Consider the following 18409-nt stretch of genomic DNA (forward strand, 5'->3'; position numbering starts at 1 on the left):
CCCTTGTTTTCGATAGTCTATTGACCATTAGGAGGTGAGGAGATCCACGGATCAACATCTGGCATCGTTTTAGTATCTTTTTTTTGTAAGGTTTTGTGTGCTCTTGCAATCCTGCACCTATGGTACACAAACTTAGAAACAAAAGTGCCAGATGGAGAGGACATCGACACCAAGTGAAGCACAACTGGTAAGAAAAATGGTCGGTATGCAAGATGAGGCCCCAACGTTTGATTTACACACCACACAGAAATGTAGACCGCAGAGTCTAACCAGGTGAGCCGTGGCCAGATCAATGTCACTAATGGAGAAACCAAACTTAGATGGCAAATAAAATTTAGAGATTAGTAAGTGGATTTGTGCATGTGAGTTGCACGGCCATCCAAAATTCAAACTCTGGAAGTACGATCCAATTCAACGGCATATTGGCTAGCTGGGATTGTAATGGAAACTACAGTTTGCTTAGGGGCCACCGGATGATACGTTCTTGCCTTAGCCTCAAGTCATATATTTAATCCATGTTATGTTTGTTTGAAAAAAGAAGAAAATGGAAAGCAGAAAACACGTTGACTGATGATTGGAGAATGTCCTCGTTTGATTTGGACATCGACGAGGACCTTCAAAATGATACGTATTAGTGCTGTATCAAGGAACCTGACAACACTGGGAGCACACCTGCTATGGATCCCAAAGACAAAGCAGCAGCCTACCAAGAAATCAAGCGACCAATGGGGAAACAGAAGACTACGGTGGATGAATACAATGGGAGTTTGACCAATGGGGAAACAGAAGCTATGTTGTCAACAGTGGCCGGTGAGGAAAGCTTGACAACGCCACCTGTGATAGAGTTACCCTTGTAGAAACTCGTATCAAGCATTCCTTTTTTACTCGAATCAACTTTCCCTTTTACAGTTCTGTGAGCTTCACAATGCTGATGATTTCACTCAGAGAGAGAGAGAGAGATGCACTAAGAGCAAAACTTCGAAAATATCTGCTGTAATCGGCAGCTCTGAATTAGATAGCTTTGTACACGCCCGAGATGAGCATTGCAGTGAAGTAAAGGGGTGGACAGTTTTTCTTATTGTTTTACCATAGTTGAGCTTTCTCCTTAATCATGTTTGATATTGGCTGCCAACCCATCAGAAATGGCTTCCTGCTTGCAGGACTTGCAAAGTTGAGCTCAAACATCTCCTTGCTGATATTACCACCCTCGCAGAAACCGACCAACCGGGCCACTGTATCAGCACTCTCCTCGATGTGCGCTTGATCGTTGGGGTTTGTCCACAACTTGTTGACAAGCTGCAGCTTCCGCTGCTTCGCCTCGATGGGTACCTGCCATTTCATGAAGAGGGCCTCCCGTTCTTCTTCTGTGAGCCTCGACCTCATTCTTCTTGCAAGAAATTCTCGCTCATTTCTCAATGCCTTCATGCTGCAGAGTACAAATGAACGAATGCTGACTTAGGACAACTTAATGAATGTGCATTCTTTTATTCAGTTATGACTAATGAAACTTTATTTTGCTGGGAGATTGATGAAACATTTTGACTCGGCTGCAACGTAGAAATGACTGAAATCCACATGGAGATAAATTCTTAAACATATATATAATGATGGACTAGATGTTCATGTTCTGAATGTTGAATGATCGCTAATTCAGTTACAACTAATGAAACATTTTGGCTGGCCTAGATGTGTTTAAAGCGTAGACAAGGTGTGCATGTTGACTGATGGCTAATTAACACAGCAGGGTAGCACTATGTATGACTAAAGAACACCTATCTTTTTTGGAACCCTTCTGCTGAAATTACTCAACATCATCTTTAAAACACAGATATAATTAACACAGCAGGGTAGACAAGTAATAATGTGAAAATGATATCACACTTACCATGAAGCTATGGAAACTGCAAGGTCATCGCCAGGAGCAGGGCTTGCGTCACCCACCTCAGCAAAATGCTGTTGCAGCCATGTCAATCTTCGAACTTCAACCTCGATGTATATCTGGTCAGCTATATCACCCCTGAATAATAGGTAGAACTGACTCCTGTGTATGATGGATACATGACAGAGATCCCACAATTGGATAATGTGCTGCATTTGTGCCTTAAATAATCCGTTCCATGAATCAGGACTATCCTGTAGACATCCGGCATTTTCCTCTTGATCTTCCATATCATTTGGTTTGCCTTCATTGGATTCCAACTCCAAGACCTGTAGGAATATTTTAAGGAACATATTTCAGCAGGAAAACAGAATAATCAAGACGATGAACAGTTGAATATGTGTGCAGGATCAACGAGGTCAAAGTCAAAACCTGGCAGACAAGCAACTGCTTCTGGTATTGAAGTTTTGCCACCCTCTCCTTCAACTCAGTGACATAAGCCCTGATGCTTCGTACATTTTCTTCAGCAGCATTTTGGAACATTTTCTGCATCTTCCTCATGTTTACTGAGCTAGATCGCCTATTTCGTGGCGTTTCATCACGTGATGATATGTCTCCAGTGTCTTCACTTTTGATGGGAGTAGCTTTTTCTGAACCCTCATGGGACACGGTGTCACTGTCTGGAGCCCTGTTCTCAACATCTGACTCTGAAGGCATACTAGGAGAGCAAGGTGCTCTTATTAGATTTGGTCTGTTCACATTGCTCACGCCCAGTGGAAGAAGCATCCTCATCTTCTTCTTTGACCTGTTGGACTTTGGAGTAGTCTCATTACACTGTGTGCTAACATTTGGAAGTGACATCACCAATCTATCAATAGACTTCTGTACATTCTCCAGCTTGGCCTCAAGGTTAGCAATATCATTGTCTTGCTTATGAAGCCTAGTAATCTCATTTTTCAAATCAGGCCCATTTCCTTCATCAGTAATCATTTCAACATCTTTGCTCTCAGATCTAACAGATTGCATATCCCTGATTTCTGCCTGAAGTTTAGCAATAGTTTCTGCTACATCTTGGTTGCCATGTTTGTGGCATTCGACCTCCTTGTGCAGTACTTCAATAGCTCGGTTCGCTTCAACTTCAAGCTGTTGTTGCAGCTGTTCAAGCTTGCGAATTTCATGCTTTAGCATAAATGGAGCAGTGGATGATTGCCTAACTGAACTCGTTATCTTAATCTCGTTACTTGGCTGCAGGGATCCATAAAATGTGAGGCACTTCCGGGCCTTCTGTGGTGAGTCAAAGGGATTCCAGCCCTAAAAGAAAATCATGGATTTAGCAAAGATTTAGATAGCACAATTTTAGGTTCTGAATGGAAGGCAAATCTTACTTGCTGGTTATCACCCGTCTTCTTTCGTAGTTCTTCAAGTTGTGACCATGCATTATCCCGTTCTTTCTTGAGGTCCTCAATTTCTTTTTCCATCTGCAAGGTTCACTTCATTAGATCAACTACCAGTCTACAAAAACTAATGAGCCGAATCACTACAAACATGTCATCTTTGTTCATGGAGCTTACATGTCTAATCTTCCTATCCTTTTCCATTATGAGGATCTCAAAAGAGGAGGAACGGTCAGGGGTCTTCAGTTCTGCTTCTAGCCTAGCAACTTCAGTCTGAAGGTGCTTCACAAGTTGCTTATCAGATACAACCTGTACAAACAAAGGAATTTTGAGACAAAGGAATTTTGAGCTGATTTTGACAAATGGTAAGACAAAGAGACACCGTGTCAGTCACAATTATCTAACTGAAGGTCACAACTCTTACCATATTAACTTTTGCAGTATTTGTGACCTCCTTGGCACATGTTGCAAAGAATAAAGTATTTCTCGATTGTTCTACATGTGTTAGGGCAGGGCTCATAGTACAGATAATGGCTGTCCGTGCATTTCCACCCAAAGAAAGTTGCAAAATACGTGTGAGCTTTGAATCCCGATAAGGTATGTGCCCACTTCTTTTCTCTGAGCTGCAATGGAAATTTAAAATAAGTTTATCTCAAATTCCATGATTTTCACTAAACTCTTTCGTCCAAATAAATAAATCGCTACAAATGCCATGTAATATGTTCACATAATCTTAATGCTAGCTGCTTGTACGAATGTGAAATATATAAATCGCTACAAATGCCATGTAATATGTTCACATAATCTTAATGCTAGCTGCTTGTACAAATGTGAAATATATATTGTTATAAATTATTAGATTTTCAGATAGAACAGATATTGAAGATATATAATGGTAAATGAGTTCAATGAAATGAAATGACCATCTAGTTTAGGACATGAGGGTTCATGAGTCCATATCGCTGCAATATGCAGTGACTACTTACTAGCCATCACATGCCAAAAGCCATTTAGCTGTGATCCAGGAAATTACGTCTCTCAAATTGGTCATGCCATTACTTCCAATGAGATTTTAACAAAACAGAAGTAGTTCCACACACGCCAAATGTCCTTTTTTACATTGCCGAAATTGGATTGAGAATTACAGAACCAATGCCGTTCACTTAATGAAGTGCCTTGGTAAGAATATGTTCATCCGACACATTTAGTTAGCACTTTGTACGTGCATTTCTCTGCGAAATTCATAAGAGCTACGGTACCACATTAACTTGCTGAGATCTTTTGACATCCAGCAGATTATAACTAAATTAAGAATAATGCAACAATTCTTCGCAAGAAAAAGAACAATGCAACAATGAAACCAAGTAACTTGTGGACTGCTTTGAAGACGAATGCAGAGAAAATAACTACAAGTACAACTGATCCAGAATTTATATATATATATATATATATGCATATAGCTGCAATTTTTATTTTTGAGAAACTCAGACCTTAACTTCCGTATGACAGTAGTCAAAGTCAACAAGCTGCGGTTTATGTGGCATCCTTCTTTTAATCTGGCACCAATTGCATTTGTTTGTGCAGCCCGTTCACTTCCAGCTAGGTCAACAAAATTCTGCAAGGATAGCAGAAGTGAAATCATTCCAGATTTGTAACTGAAATCAGCATATCTCACTCAAAAAGTAGGACGGTGTGCTTACCAGACTAGCAACAAAAGATTTGACACATCCTGTCACTTCACGGAGCTTACTCTCAACTGTCTGGATAGAGGTATACACGAAATAAAGATTAATCCCTGCCTAACGATTTGGAAAGATCAAATGTGAACAGTAAGTTTTCTTCTCATATGTACCAGTTTAATGATTTGGTGGGAACGAGAACTAGTGTCATTTAGTGCAGTTTCCCCAACATGTCTTTGCTCTGCAATCATTTGGAACTCATTCAGCAATTATTGAGCAATCACTATATAGTTCTTTTTTTAGGTAAGACCATACATATAATAGTTACCTTCACAAATGCTGATTAGATGTCTTAGATGTTGTCTGTCTTTGACGATTTCTTCTTCCAACTTCTCCACAATGGTTCCTTTCTATCAAAACCATACAAAATTTTAAGAGATCATTACAATATTGAATAAAGGAACAAGACCAGGCCAAATTTCAAACAAACCTCAGGATCATCTAACAAGCGAAGGGGGCTCGATTCAGGTCGTAGAAGATCCTTCACGATCTCATTATAGATTTCCATAGCAGATATCTTGATAATAAATTCCCTCTCAGGAGTCTGAGCAATCCACAAAAGCAAGAGACGGTTATCTTAACAGGAACCTCTCTTCCATGCATAATTGAACTTAAAAACATGTTGCTTCAACAGCTGTAGATAACTCACATTTTCTATGTGTCCGTAAATATCACTGACGGCACTCTCTGTCACGCCTCTCATGGTAAATGTTTTGCCACTGCTAGTCTGACCATAGGCAAAAATTGTGGCTGCAAAACAAATACCATGAAACTGGTTAGTTACAGAGCATTGTTCCACTAGCAGCAAGCAACGGATGAGCAATAATCTACCATTAATGCCTGTCAATGCAGACATAGCAACATCCTTAGCTCCATCTGCGTATACCAAATCTGTCTGGCAAGTCGGCCCAAACACCTTATCTGAAGGATATAATTATATAAAGGTATCAATTAGTTACTTAGGAAGTCACTTCTGACAGGATAAACAGAATTGCTTGAGCCAGCAGAGTAGTGACATGATCACTGGATGGCATACCAAAAGTATATGATGTTGGCGCAGCCCGGTCCTGTGGGGGGGCCTTGTATAAGATTGTGTGGCTATCAGCGCAGTCCCATGCTACTTGGTCCTTCACGGCCAGCTCCTTCTTGCTCAATGGTCGCACCCTAACTGTAACAAATATCTTCTCCTCCTTAGACCTGGAGCTGCCACCTGGGGTAAGGGTTGGCAGCTGTGTGCGTTCAATCTTTGATGCAGGGGTGCCTGGCGTTCTCGATGCACTCATTTCTTCTAACGCTCGTTGTCTGTTGTAAACTACAAGGAGTTCCTTCAATCTGAAGTGTACCTAGAAGGAGAAGGCAGGAACTCAGCAAAGTTATTGCGGAGAAGGGTACCGAGATCTGCCAGTGCAACAATCATTAAGTTGAAATTCCAAAACAGTAGTATATATGAATAAAAAATGAAGTAAAAGTACTAAATGATTTCAAACACAATCTGTCCTTGGAAATATTGCTACAGCAGTACAGTAGGCAGCAACGATTTCACCTTGAGTTGCTGACCTTTTCTCGCCTTCGATTGCTCACCAATTCAATAAATAACCATTTATGTGTAGTATAATAGACAAACTACAGATTTTACTTGACATTTATGACTAATATCACAGAGCAATCTATGCTGGAACCAATTGAAAAAAAATATCAAATGATTGCATAACCTTAACCAAAAGGCAAGCGGCAGCTTAAATTTCCACTAAACAATTCAAGCACAAATCCCGACGATTTTTTTCGAACGATAGGAATTAGGAAGAGAAAAGTTTCCTCATAATATAAATCTGAGATAGAATCAGATGCCCCAACCTATTACGCAAAAGTTTCGATCTCGAAACCTCGGATTCCCTCAGCACAACCACATTCAGGATCATGCCGTAATTAAGCACACCATTTTGTTCCACAAAAACAGAGGGTACCGTGGACACCAATTCCCATGAATCCGAAAATACGGGAAAAAATTGGACCGGAGCAAAGAAACGACCATCATAAGAGGCGCTAAAAGCTAAGAGGAGGAAGTTAGGGTTCTTCACCAAGCAGAAGAAACGTACCAATCCAGTCCAGTCCGGTACAACGGAGGAGGACCGAGGACGCCGCCGACTGCTGGGGAGATTCCTGCGAGACGGCGGCGTGCTTCGGTGGAAGGAGAGATCTGGAGAGAGTTTGAATTCGGTCGCGCAGACGCGAAGGGGAGAGGGAGAGACAGAGAGGAGACGACGAGAAAGAAAGAAAAATCCTCGGGGGAGCGGGGCGGGGTTGGCCGTGGAGTGACTGAGGCGAGGCTGCAACGGCTAGATTTGGAAGGCCTTCAAGAACTCCCCTCTGCTACTAGATAAGGACCACGGCGGGCTGTCAGGCTGGCATGCGGGCCAGGGCTCTCTTTTCCGGCGCTTGGTCCTACCTGCCGGTGACAGCAGTTTTTGGTAGGTCTTGATTTCAGGTGTTGACGAGGGGGTTTGCGCCCCGTACACTTTTGTCAAACATTTCAACATGGTGAGGTAAAATTCAAACAAGTCTATTTTGTTTAATTCTTCAGTAATCTCTACAAAAGGATTTTCAAAACCATAAATGCAATTAAAATATAATTTTGGGGTGTTACATTTTATTATTAGTTGAGGCCATTGTGATCGATATCCAGCTATGATGCCATTGAGATAGATAGAATAACTGCAAACGCACATATGATCTTTTATTATGAAATAATTGGTAGAAATTGATGCCCAAAATTCGACATCGACACAGATATGCATGTAAACTACGACATTATGCATGTGTCTAGAATCATTAATTGAAATCATTAGTTGGAAAAGTTTTCGGACAATGATTGTAGATTTAAAATGGACAGACAAGATTATGGTATCGACCTCACACCTGAAATTGGTCTATAAATATTCTGCAAAGGCACAACTAAACTCACAAGCATCGTAGCCTCCTCCCTCGTAAGCTCTAGCTAGCTCCCGTGTTCAAGGTCCATATCCATTTCCATTTCTTCCTCCATTCTGTTCTCTAATTTCTGTAGCAATAGAAAAGTTATGCATGTGTGTAGTTTTCATACCCTTACAATTTTTTTTTGTTACAAGTCTTGCATACATGTGTAACATGAAACTAGGCCTTTTGATTCATGTAGCACACAATATTTCATTGTTGTCATCCATGCATGCGTCTAGCTATATATAAAAAGTCAATCTTATTTTTTTTTTGTTAATTCTTTGTTATGTTGTTACCCTTATAGATGCCACATGCATGTTGCAAAGAAGCTAAGGTAATTATCCATGTTATAATCTGGTACATTATTTTTATTCAAAGAACTGCATTTCCTTTTCATTTCCCCCATTTTTAAATTGTTGTTATCTTCATAAAACATGTGATTACATATATGCCACGACACATGTTCATATATGCGTAAAAAAGATTTGGGTATACACCAGAACAAGTATGACATTCTCCTTGAAATATTTGGCCGGACGGAAATATTTAACCTCCTAATTATTTTTGCAGTTTAGCGACCATGGATTCCAAAACCCAAGGATCATCCCTTAAGGTACTGGTAATTGAGGATTCTGAACTTCAGAGCATGATTCTCCTGGCAATGTTGCGTCGATGCAACTGTGAGACAGCTCGGGCAGAGAATGGGAAAGAAGCTGTGGATCTGTACCTTGAAGGCAAGACATTTGATATTATTTTGTGCGACAAGCAGATGCCCATAATGAATGGCCCAGAGGTACTTTCATGAGTTCCAATATAGACTTAACAATAATGTGTTTCATGAAAACTAAAAAAATAAATATTTTATGCCGTTTAAAGTACTTGACAAATTATCTCTTGTGTGATTTGACAGGCAATAGTGAAAATCCGTTCTATGGGAGCCACTGAGGTGAAGATTGTTGGTTTGTCTGCTGATTCTGATGCCACCGAGGAGTTCATAAGTGATGGTGCAGATATGTTTGTGGCCAAACCAATGAAGCTCGAGGTCTCAAGGATATAGTTCGGGAGGTCATCCGCAAGAAGAACAATGACGTGGCATAAGCTAGCGTTTTTCCGATGGAGGAATAAATGTCTACATAGCTCTTATATGTGTGACTGTGTTTACATTATCTCTTGGTTTTATTATCCATGTCAGTTTGTATGGTTTTATTTTTAGAGTGAAGCGGAGAAATATATGTCATTATAGTTCTTCGAATTTCGAGGTTCTATTCATGACTAAAGTCGGTGTGTCAAGATGAGGTACTTAGTTAGAGCTATATGGGTTGTATTATGTGGCTCTTCAAAATATTAATATAATAATTCTGTTCATTCGTGGTTTATGAAGGCAAACATGTATCCCTTTTGATGAAAATGATTCGACTATCAATATATATAATAGATATTGGAATCATAGTTTGAATAGATCAATAAACTCCTACTTCATGAACAATTCAGAATTTTGTACCTAATAGTGTCTAGATCAAGAGTACATGTCTTGATCTCTCAAACTTGCATCTGGTATGTATGTCGGTCAAGTTGCGAAAGCCTCGTTGGCCAACTCGGTGCTTACGTTCTCCCACCTTCTATAACGAACACTCGTGCTTACGTTCTCCCACCTACTATAATGAACACTCTACACAAATTCCATTAATTCCAGTCCAATTTGAGTATATTATAATGTATGGGTCAAGGTTTTGAATTGTGGTGCGAGGTGTTTACTACAAATCGCGATATAGTACAAATATTACATTTTTTTGTCATGATTAATATATTTATGATCAATATATTTCACATAAATGCGTGAGAAAAATATACATTTATCACCACATATGCGTGAGTCAAGATGCCAACGTGGCGTAGTCAATTCTACATGGCAAAGGAAGACAAGTTAACAAGTCAAGCCTCTCATGCCATGGTCAAAGGGTGGAATGAGCTAGAGTAGAGGGCAAGAAAGGTGTAGAGATGAGGCTTTTGGTCCATGGTGGACCATGAACCAACCCTCACTTTTCCCACATGGTGCACACAAAAGATATGGACCAAGGAGCTACTTTTATCATTTTGCCCCCACTTTTCTCTCCCTCAAGGGTAGCCATCTTCTTTTGTCATGGACTCCTAGGCTATAAATACGCCCCATGAGGGCATGTATCATTCACTCTCAACTTGAATAAACTCAAAGGGAGAGGGCTAGAGTGCTCGCTCTAAGGTTCGCTCTCGAGCTCTGTTTTCGACTAAAAGTCGACCGGCCTCGAGGAAGCCTTTTAGGGGACTCTAGTTTCGAGGCTCCGAGAGGGGTTGAATGAGAAGGGGTTGGGTTAGAGTTACGAGGGTATCCTAACCTCGATACTTGGAAAGATGAGTTCAGTCCAAGTACGAGACGGCCCCGACGAATCTCTTGCTAAAGGTGTCTTGGGAAGATCCGCTCGGCCCAAGCACTTGACTAACAACCCCCTCGAAGCCTTTCCTAACATAGGATTAAGTCGTACCCGCAGGGTCGACAGAACCTATTCAAAAAATATCGACATGTCAACTTGTCCAAGTGTACGTACGGCGACCTTCGCTATAAGGCCGATGTACACGCCCTACTTTTATACTCGCACTTGTGCCATCAAGCATTGGCACCCTTTACTCTAATTGTTGTCGAGAACAACAACAATGGCGCTGTCGGAGCACGGTCTCCGACACCGGGGAAGCTGAGCACCCCCTTTTTGGTTCGGTGGAGGGCGAGGTGATCGCTCCAACGATCGCCGGCGTGACGATAGACACGAATTGTAGACACAAGAGTTTGACCCAGGTTCGGGCCACCCGGAGGTGTAATACCCTACGTCTTGCTTTGAGTTGTATTCACAAGTTTAAGTGCGTATAGATCACCCGAGGAGTTCCTGGGTCGGCTACTTGGGTGAACGCTGTGCTATCTTCTAATCACTCGGGTTGGAACCCTTTGACCGGTGGTATTGGTCCTCCTTTAATAGATAAGGGGATACCACAGGTGCCAATGCATGCAGCGGGACACGTTGCCTAGACGCGTGTCACAGCTACACGGAATACACTTTGGTTGATCCGCGCTGGACGCCATGCAGCGCCCTGTCTACTGTACACGGTAGAAAAACGGTTCGCAGGGTTGTCGCCCTAGCCTTGTTCAGCAAGACTAGGCTTGCCGATAAGACTTCTGTCGGCGCATTAAATGCACTGCGCCCGCCATCTTGTCTTGTCTTCACTGTTCTGCGGGTCCTGCCTGCATGCCCGAGCGCGGGTTGCTGGGGTGCACCCTCCCGGCTAGCGCACCTGCTAGTTGCCGGGAGGCGTTCCTTTGGCTTCCCGGGACCGGGGTTCCCGGGAGCATCTTGTACTCGACCCTTAGCTTCACCTTCACTAAGGGTCGTCTCCTCGAGGCAGGCTTCCCGGACTCATCGCTTCCAGGAGGTCTTCCAGATGGGGCTTCGTCACTGGCGACCCACGCGTCCCGTATCAGTGGGACCCCGTGGGCCACTGGTATGACAGTAGCCCCCGGGCATAGGCCGGCAGCCTTGAAGCTCCCAGCAAGTGTTATCCTCGGTCGGTTGCCGGGCTACGCCCTATCCGACGTGTGGGTCCCAAGGGGGAAACCCCCTGGCACCCGGCCTTGCGGGCCGCATCTGCAGTTTCACTCCTCCGAGCAAAACAGTCGGGCGCACGATTTCGTGCCTTATCCCCCTTAATCACCAGGGAGTTAAGGCCATGTCGCGCACCCCCCTCTTAATCACCGATTTTTTAGGGATCTTTATTGCCGATCGTGGGGGTGTCCGTTGCAGTCCGCCAGCCCCGATAAATACCCAAGGCCGGCGGCGGGCACTCCCCATTGTCTCTCGCTCCTGGCATTGCCTCCTCCCAAGCTCCCCGCGCCCCAACTCCGACCAAATCTCCTCCCCACCTCCGCCGATGTCTTCGAAGGGACAGAACCGTCCCAAGGGGAGCACCAGCAAAGGGGAAAGGCGGGAAAAGGCCGGCAAGAAGGAGCTGTCAGACAGAGCCTGGAAGGATGACGAAATGCGAGTTAAGTTCGCTTTCTTCTCCCCCGGGTACAACGACGAGGGAGTCGACAAGCTGGTCTTCGCGCTGGCCACCAAGCACAACGAGCATGGGCCGACGCGGGTCGTCCCCGTCAGTGCGGAGCGCGACGGGCACTACTTCCGGATCTTCGGGAGGTTCATTGTAAGACCCCGGGACCGCAATTAAACAATTTAGCCCCAAATTGCTAACCTTTGCATAATTCAAGCCTCATGTTCTTAATCTACGATAAACACTTCAATACATACATGCATTAATGTGCTCATCGCAGGGTTTTACAACATGAATATCATTACCAAAAGTCTACAGAAGAGAGTAATTACAAAGCTCGTACAAGGAGCAGAATAACAAATATTACAAAGAGAGGACACATGTCCCAACATTACATCATTACATCAGCGGAAGTCGAATTATGCTCGAGTACGGACAAGATTACAGCATGGCCTGAAGAGGCTGGAAGCTGGAAGGAAACCCGCCACAAGTCTCAGAACCCTGATCTGGATCTCCTGGCTAGACATCGAATTCAACGTCGTGCTGCACGAAGAAGCTAGCGGCTCACCTGCTCTGCTGGAACCTCTGAAGAAAACAACGTTGCAAAGCAACTGAGTACAAAGTACTCGCAAGACTTACGGGGAGATCTATGCTAGTATGCAACATGTCTCAAAGGAGGGTAAAGTGGGGTTATGTAGCAGATATCTGGAGAGACACTCTAATGACAATGTCTAATGAGAGGATGAGAAGCGTCTACTAAGGTGTAAGGTGATTAACCTATTTACTAAACACCAAAACAACACAATCCTCATATCACCCCCTCAACACCCTGTGAGGAAGCAATCCAAAGGACACTCACACTTAAGCAGTTTTAAGCATATCCATGATTAAGGCTAATTACTACTCAAGTTTATGAGATTAAGTTGATTAAAATGATTAAGTTCTCTATGATCAAGTAATGACCAACTAAGTCGTTCATGACCGCGGACACAGTTTTCCGAAAGATTTATCCCTGCAAGGTGTGCCAATTTACCCGTACACGTTCGTCCAACCCTTATTGCCACTCGAGTAGGAACACACCAAAAGGTGTGTCGGCAGAATTGGGCGACACGACGTTTCCAAGCCCCATAACTAATCCAAGGAACCACCCAACTGAGTCTAATCTGAAACGAGAGCCCGGCCAAAACGTCTTACGGACTCAAGAGTTGCGTGGACAGCTGGTAGTGGTTCAGTGTCCGCATAATGATCACTCCAGAGTAGTGCCGTAATCGTATATGTATGCAAAGTACCAACAAATCTCCAAACACAACACCAGTGTATATGCGATATGCCAAATGGAACGCTCGAACTATGTGGCCCCTGGAAGAGCTATGAAACGAGTACTAAGCCGAGGGGAAGCCATATCTTCTCCCACAAGCGGTTAGCGCGAAGTTTCTTGGGTCGGCGAAAACAAGAACTCAGTCCTTAGGTCAGCACCAATGGAACAAAACACCAATGCGTTAGCACGGCCTCCCATCGTTGCCTTGTGCAGGTAATAACAGGTCACAGTTTAACAATTGCAATTAAATACAGAAAAGTAGCATGTGGATGTAGCAATTGTGTAACCCCAAGTAAGACACTATACTAGCAATCTAAGCAAGACTTCTAATAACCAACTAGGGCAATAAGCAAGCGTGTGGCATGGTAATAGGACAATGAACAAGACAACAAGCATTTGAGTAGAGCTGACTAAAGCTATGCAATTCTAGAGGCACTGTGACAATAACTGAGAACGTAACTTAGTGCAAAAATGAGAGAGAGGCATTGGGTAAAATCAACATGTTCAAGGAATGGCTGCTTGCCTAGAGTACTCAATTGCCCGGAATTGAACAAAAATCCTGAAAGAAGAACAGAAGTGTAGTCGTCGTCATAGGAACCGAAGACTAGCGAGAAAGAAGCAAATACACCACATAGAAGAAAAGTATAAGCATACAAGATACAAATGGTAATTAATATGCGCAATCAAAGAATGATGCGTGGCATATAAGGATGATGCATGACATCTTAAGAATTCCAAAAGTAAATCCGATATATAATTTACCAAGTTAATTGGAGTCTGAAAACACACTACACATAGCACCTATACAACTCCATATGCAAGGAATAGAGTTGATGGTAGAGGAATTAGGCGTCGTAGAGGAGGTAGTCGTACACGTAGTCGACGTAGTCGTACGGTTGATGTAGGCGTACAATCGTCGTGGTCGCAGTCGTTCATGGCTCCGGCTCGGAGGTTCTTTGGTCTCTCGGTGCGTAAGGCAAGGACTTGGGCAGCGACACATCGAAGCACTCGGAGGCGCTGACCAGCAGGGCCCACACATCAGGAAATAGCAATTTTCAGAAAAAAAAAACAGAAAAAAACCAAAGGGAGGAAATGGGCACGGGCCTGCTGGATTGGGCTTGGAGCTGGCTGTAGATGGGCCGAAGGGGGGCTCGGCCTGGGCTTGCGGGCTGGAGTCAGAGAAGGTTGGAGCGAGGGCGGACGGAGGAGCAGAGGTGACCGGTGGCGAGGTGGTAGCGGGGGACGCGGCCAGGAGCAAGGGGAGCAGGCGAGGCGGCGCTCGGTGGAAGGGAGGCGGAGCGGGAGGAGACGCGGCCGGCGGTGGCTGGTGGGCCGGCGAGGTGGCGTCGGGCGGCGTAGCTTGGGCGGCGCGGCTAGGGCAGCAGGCGGCGCGCAGCAGGGAGAGAGGTGAGGGGGCGAGCTCAGCGGCGGGGGGGGGGGGGGGCAGGGCAAGGGGGGCGCCAGGAGGGGGCGAGCTCAGGAGGAAGGGAGGCGCCGGCCATGGGAGAAGGCAGCGGAGACAAAGGAAGAAGAAAGGGGATCGGGGGAAGGAAGGAGACGTCGGCGGCTTGGAGGAAAAGAGGAGAGGAAGAAAAGAAAGAAAAGAGAAAAGGAGTAGCTTTATAAGGTAGGAAACTAGGGTTTGGTTTATTGGGCCTTTGGGCCAATAAAAGCGGCAAACAAAAATACAGCTTTTTCAAATTTAGTTTTTTGCAAAGAAAAAAAAAGAGACTAAAGGAGGTCTAATTAAAGCCGGATTTATTTTGTCAAATCAAATTAGGATTTTTTATAAAATAATTTTAGGCTCTAGCAAACACAACAAATGACAAACACATGAGCACACAAAAGAAGTGATATTTTGTGCAAGCAACATGTGAGATGATGCTAATGACATGGCAAAACAATTATGATGACATGAGCATGACACGATGTGAATATAATTAAATTACAAGACAGTCCAAAAGGGTTTAAAAGGAAAAGGGTTGGTCTCGGGCTGTTACATTCATCCTTGTCGGGTTCGTGCCGCCACACTCCTACTTCCTTTCAGCCATCATGGAGACCTACGGGCTCATCATGGCGCAGCTTCACCCCACGTCGTTTTTCACATTGATTGTTTTCCAACACCTCTGTGAAGTGTTCGTGGGGTGATGCCGTCGGTTGCGCTATTCCGCCACTACTACTACCCGAGGGTGGAGAAGAAGGCCCCTATTCCACGAGGAGCCCCTCGGGCCTCCGAAGGGCTCTGACGATTGGACGCTCCGTGACCAGAAGGATGAGGAGCTGGCCCCAATCTGTGCGAAGATCAAGGCGCTCCGTGAGGCTAGGCTCACGGACATGGATGTGGCGCGCCACTTCATCGGGAGGCGTGTGGCCCCCCTGCAGCGGCGCTCGCATCCGGCGTGGATGTACACCGGGGCCGGCGACCAGACCCGGCTGCAGCGCACGGACCTCCTCCCAGAGGAAGTGCAGTTCTGGGTGAAGGGTATCACCGGCGAGGACAAACCTTACCGGCTGCTCCCGCTTCGAGCGCACCCGCTCCACGCCGAGATCCCGAACCCGGGAGCCCGGGATCTCCCACTCTGCGACGAGTGGGGGATCGTGGAGGACCCCTCGGCGCAGCCCTCCCCCCGGCAGCCCAGGCCCCAGAAGGGCAAGGAGCCGGTTGCCGACTCGGGGGAAGGGGGCCAAGGTCAGGCCTCCGCCAAGGCGGAGGGCTCGGACTCCGACGACTCCTCGCTGGGCATCGGAGGAGACCTCAGCGACGACGACGGCGATGACGACGTTCCCCCGGCAGCAGACGAAGTCGTGCCAGAGGAGGCCGACAAGGAAGACGACGTCCCCCTGGTGAGGCGGTCTGCGGCGGAGCGGGCGGGCAGGTGGGAGGCCAGCCCGCAGCTCCAGGAGCCTCACGGCGACGCGGGGGCTGGGGCCTACGGTGGCAGTGGCGCGGCCGCAGCAGCCGCCCCGACTACCCCGGCGACTCCGACAGCTCCTCCCGCGCGAACCGGCCCTCCGGCGAGGAGCATCCTGGCGGACAGGGTTCTCGAGCTCAAGCCGGCGGGGTAAGTCCAATGTTGTCCAGAACAGCTTTAATTTCATGAAATTATTTTGTGCCTGACTAATCTACTTTTGCGCTTTCTAGTTCGTCGAGGAAGAGGGGGCAGACCAGCACGTCGCCGGCAGCCCCAACCAAGAAGCCTCGCCCGGCACCGGGCGGCGGCGACCAAGATGCCGCTGACGCAGCGGTTGTGACGGCGGCAGCGGCCACTGGGGACCCAAGGGTCCCCGATTCGAGCTTGCAGGGCACCGGCCCGACGGCAGGTGCGTGCAAATTCGAACACTTCCTTTACCTATTCGTGCCAATACCCATGCTTGACGCAGGTGCCGTTCGTGCAGCTGCCGGAGGGGTTCCGGCTGCGCCCGCGCCTATAGAGGTGCGGGTAATCAACCTCACTGGCGAGGTCGACGATGATGCTCCGGCGGAAGTTGCCTCCGTCGGAGCTCTCCAGCAATCGGTCACGGCGCCTGCAGGGGCCGTGACTGCTGTCACAGGTGAGGCTACGCAGGGGGTGCCGTCTGAGGCGGGTGACACGGAGCAGCTTTCGCCAACCGGAGCGGGCGGCGGTGCCCTGGAGAAGCCCCCGAGCCCCTAGCTCGCCCCTTCGGACGAGGAGGGGGCAGCGGGGCTCGGCCAGGACGGGGGCGCACCATCAAATCCCGACGCGCCCTCGGGGTTGCAGACGGTTGCAGTGGGGTCTTCCGTCGGAGCCGCCTTGAGCCCGGGAGCAGGGGAGCTCGCCGGGTTGACTTGGGGTCGGATCACCTTCGACCCCAGCGTGTTCCAGCAGGGACACCAAGTGATCGACAACATCCTGCAGCAGCAGCGGATGTTCGTCGATTTTTTCAACGACGCGCAGCAGCACCACGCCCGTGTCATGGCAGAACTGGGCGCAGCGCGACGGGAGGTGGAGGAGCAGCGCACCGAGCTGCAATGGCTCTGGGAGGAGCTCCAACAGGCGCGGCAAGCTGGGGCAACGCCCGCTATGCAAGGGGTGCCGGAGGCGCAGGTCCTCCAGCAGCTGTGGGATCTCCAGCAGGAGCACCAGCGGGAGCTCGAGCTGGTGAAGGCCACACATGCCAAGAGCGAAGAGGAGCATCTGGCGGCTCTGGACTCGTTCCAAGGGCGTCTCTGGGAGAAGACGGACTTACTGTCCGGCTACTCCCTGGAGATCCAGCGCCTCCGCCGCGAGGTTGGAGAGCTAGAGACGGCAGCTGCAACAGCAGCCGAAGCCTCAGCGCACCGGGAGAAGGAGCTGCAGGACCAGGTCCGCTCCCGGGAGCGCGAGCTTGCGGGGCAGCTCAAGGCCGCCCAAGATGCCAGCTCGTCCCTTCAGGGCGAGCTCGACACGGTGCGGCAGAAACTCCGGCTGATCGACGACGACAACACCAAGAAGGCGCCGGAGATCGGTAGGCTGAAGTCCGAGTGCCGCGAGCACAAGCGGCAGGCCCAGGAGGCTCGCGGTGCATGCATCGAGCGGTGGGCCCGTAGGACAAGGGAGGTGGCCAGGCTGAAGAAACTGGCGGACTCGATGGTGGAGGCGCTGCAGGGGTTCGACATCCCTATGGCTTCCTTCGATGGGGCAGGCATGGGGAGCTTTACTTCGTTCTTCGAAGACTTCGTCGGCAGGTTGAGTGGCCTGCAGAGCTGTGTCACGGCCTTTGGGGACCGGCAAGTCGGCCTTGCGGCCGAGCAGGTCGCCGGGCAAATTCTCACCCGGGTCCACTCTGCCCATCCCGACTTCCCGTTCGAGTCGGTCTTCGATGCCTGGTCGAACAAAGAAGAAGGCAAGACCCACCAGGAAGCGGTGGAGGGCGTCGTGGACGAGATGGTGGCGCGGATGCAGGGCAAGGTCGACGAAGACGAAGCCACTGTTGAGGAGGTTGCCGGAGAAGCCCCCGATGCCGAGGATGCACCTGACACCGACGCAGCCGCCCCGGGAGCACCTCCCGCGTAGTTTCCTGTTGTTTTTTATCA

At 47.4% G+C, this 18409-nt stretch overlaps 2 protein-coding genes across 4 annotated transcripts; one reads left to right on the top strand and one right to left on the bottom strand.

Annotated features, from left to right (window-relative positions):
* Nucleotides 1-574: 574 nt before the first annotated feature.
* Nucleotides 575-7359, bottom strand: LOC100845290 (kinesin-like protein KIN-7A). Of its 3 annotated transcripts, none has more exons than XM_014899882.2 (15): nucleotides 7109-7359; nucleotides 6049-6344; nucleotides 5844-5933; nucleotides 5662-5762; nucleotides 5443-5556; nucleotides 5281-5362; nucleotides 5126-5193; nucleotides 4974-5033; nucleotides 4764-4888; nucleotides 3698-3896; nucleotides 3451-3582; nucleotides 3265-3357; nucleotides 2312-3190; nucleotides 1886-2208; nucleotides 575-1426 (listed from the first exon to the last, which is right to left on the bottom strand). In XM_014899882.2, exons 2-15 carry the CDS (start codon nucleotides 6293-6295, stop codon nucleotides 1084-1086), a joined length of 2856 nt encoding a protein of 951 aa, XP_014755368.1. In that variant the 5' UTR covers nucleotides 6296-6344; nucleotides 7109-7359; the 3' UTR covers nucleotides 575-1083. The 3 variants fall into 3 exon arrangements, with proteins under 3 accessions (XP_014755368.1, XP_003568740.1, XP_014755367.1); XM_003568692.3 differs by having other exon boundaries at nucleotides 6049-6355; XM_014899881.2 differs by having other exon boundaries at nucleotides 6049-6410.
* On the top strand, nucleotides 5008-9042 carry LOC100830717 (two-component response regulator ORR42). Its single transcript, XM_003566377.4, has 3 exons — nucleotides 5008-5102; nucleotides 8556-8778; nucleotides 8896-9042. The coding sequence occupies exons 2-3, from the start codon at nucleotides 8566-8568 to the stop codon at nucleotides 9040-9042; spliced, it is 360 nt and encodes a 119-aa protein (XP_003566425.3). The 5' UTR covers nucleotides 5008-5102; nucleotides 8556-8565.
* Nucleotides 9043-18409: the final 9367 nt, after the last annotated feature.

The sequence above is a fragment of the Brachypodium distachyon genome, chromosome 2 (assembly GCF_000005505.3).
Source record: "Brachypodium distachyon strain Bd21 chromosome 2, Brachypodium_distachyon_v3.0, whole genome shotgun sequence".
NCBI lineage: Eukaryota > Viridiplantae > Streptophyta > Magnoliopsida > Poales > Poaceae > Brachypodium > Brachypodium distachyon.

What these genes read in the sequence shown, in the direction of transcription:
- LOC100845290 (XM_014899882.2), bottom strand. Translation starts at nt 6,295, where the DNA reads ATGAGTGCATCGAGAACGCCAGGCACCCCTGCATCAAAGATTGAACGC. An exon ending in TGCATTGACAGGCATTAATG is followed by an intron (nt 5,763 to 5,843) that starts GTAGATTATTGC and finishes TTTGTTTTGCAG; the next exon opens with CCACAATTTTTGCCTATGGT. An exon ending in ACTGTCATACGGAAGTTAAG is followed by an intron (nt 3,897 to 4,763) that starts GTCTGAGTTTCT and finishes TTTCCATTGCAG; the next exon opens with CTCAGAGAAAAGAAGTGGGC.
- LOC100830717 (XM_003566377.4), top strand. Translation starts at nt 8,566, where the DNA reads ATGGATTCCAAAACCCAAGGATCATCCCTTAAGGTACTGGTAATTGAG. An exon ending in CCATAATGAATGGCCCAGAG is followed by an intron (nt 8,779 to 8,895) that starts GTACTTTCATGA and finishes GTGATTTGACAG; the next exon opens with GCAATAGTGAAAATCCGTTC.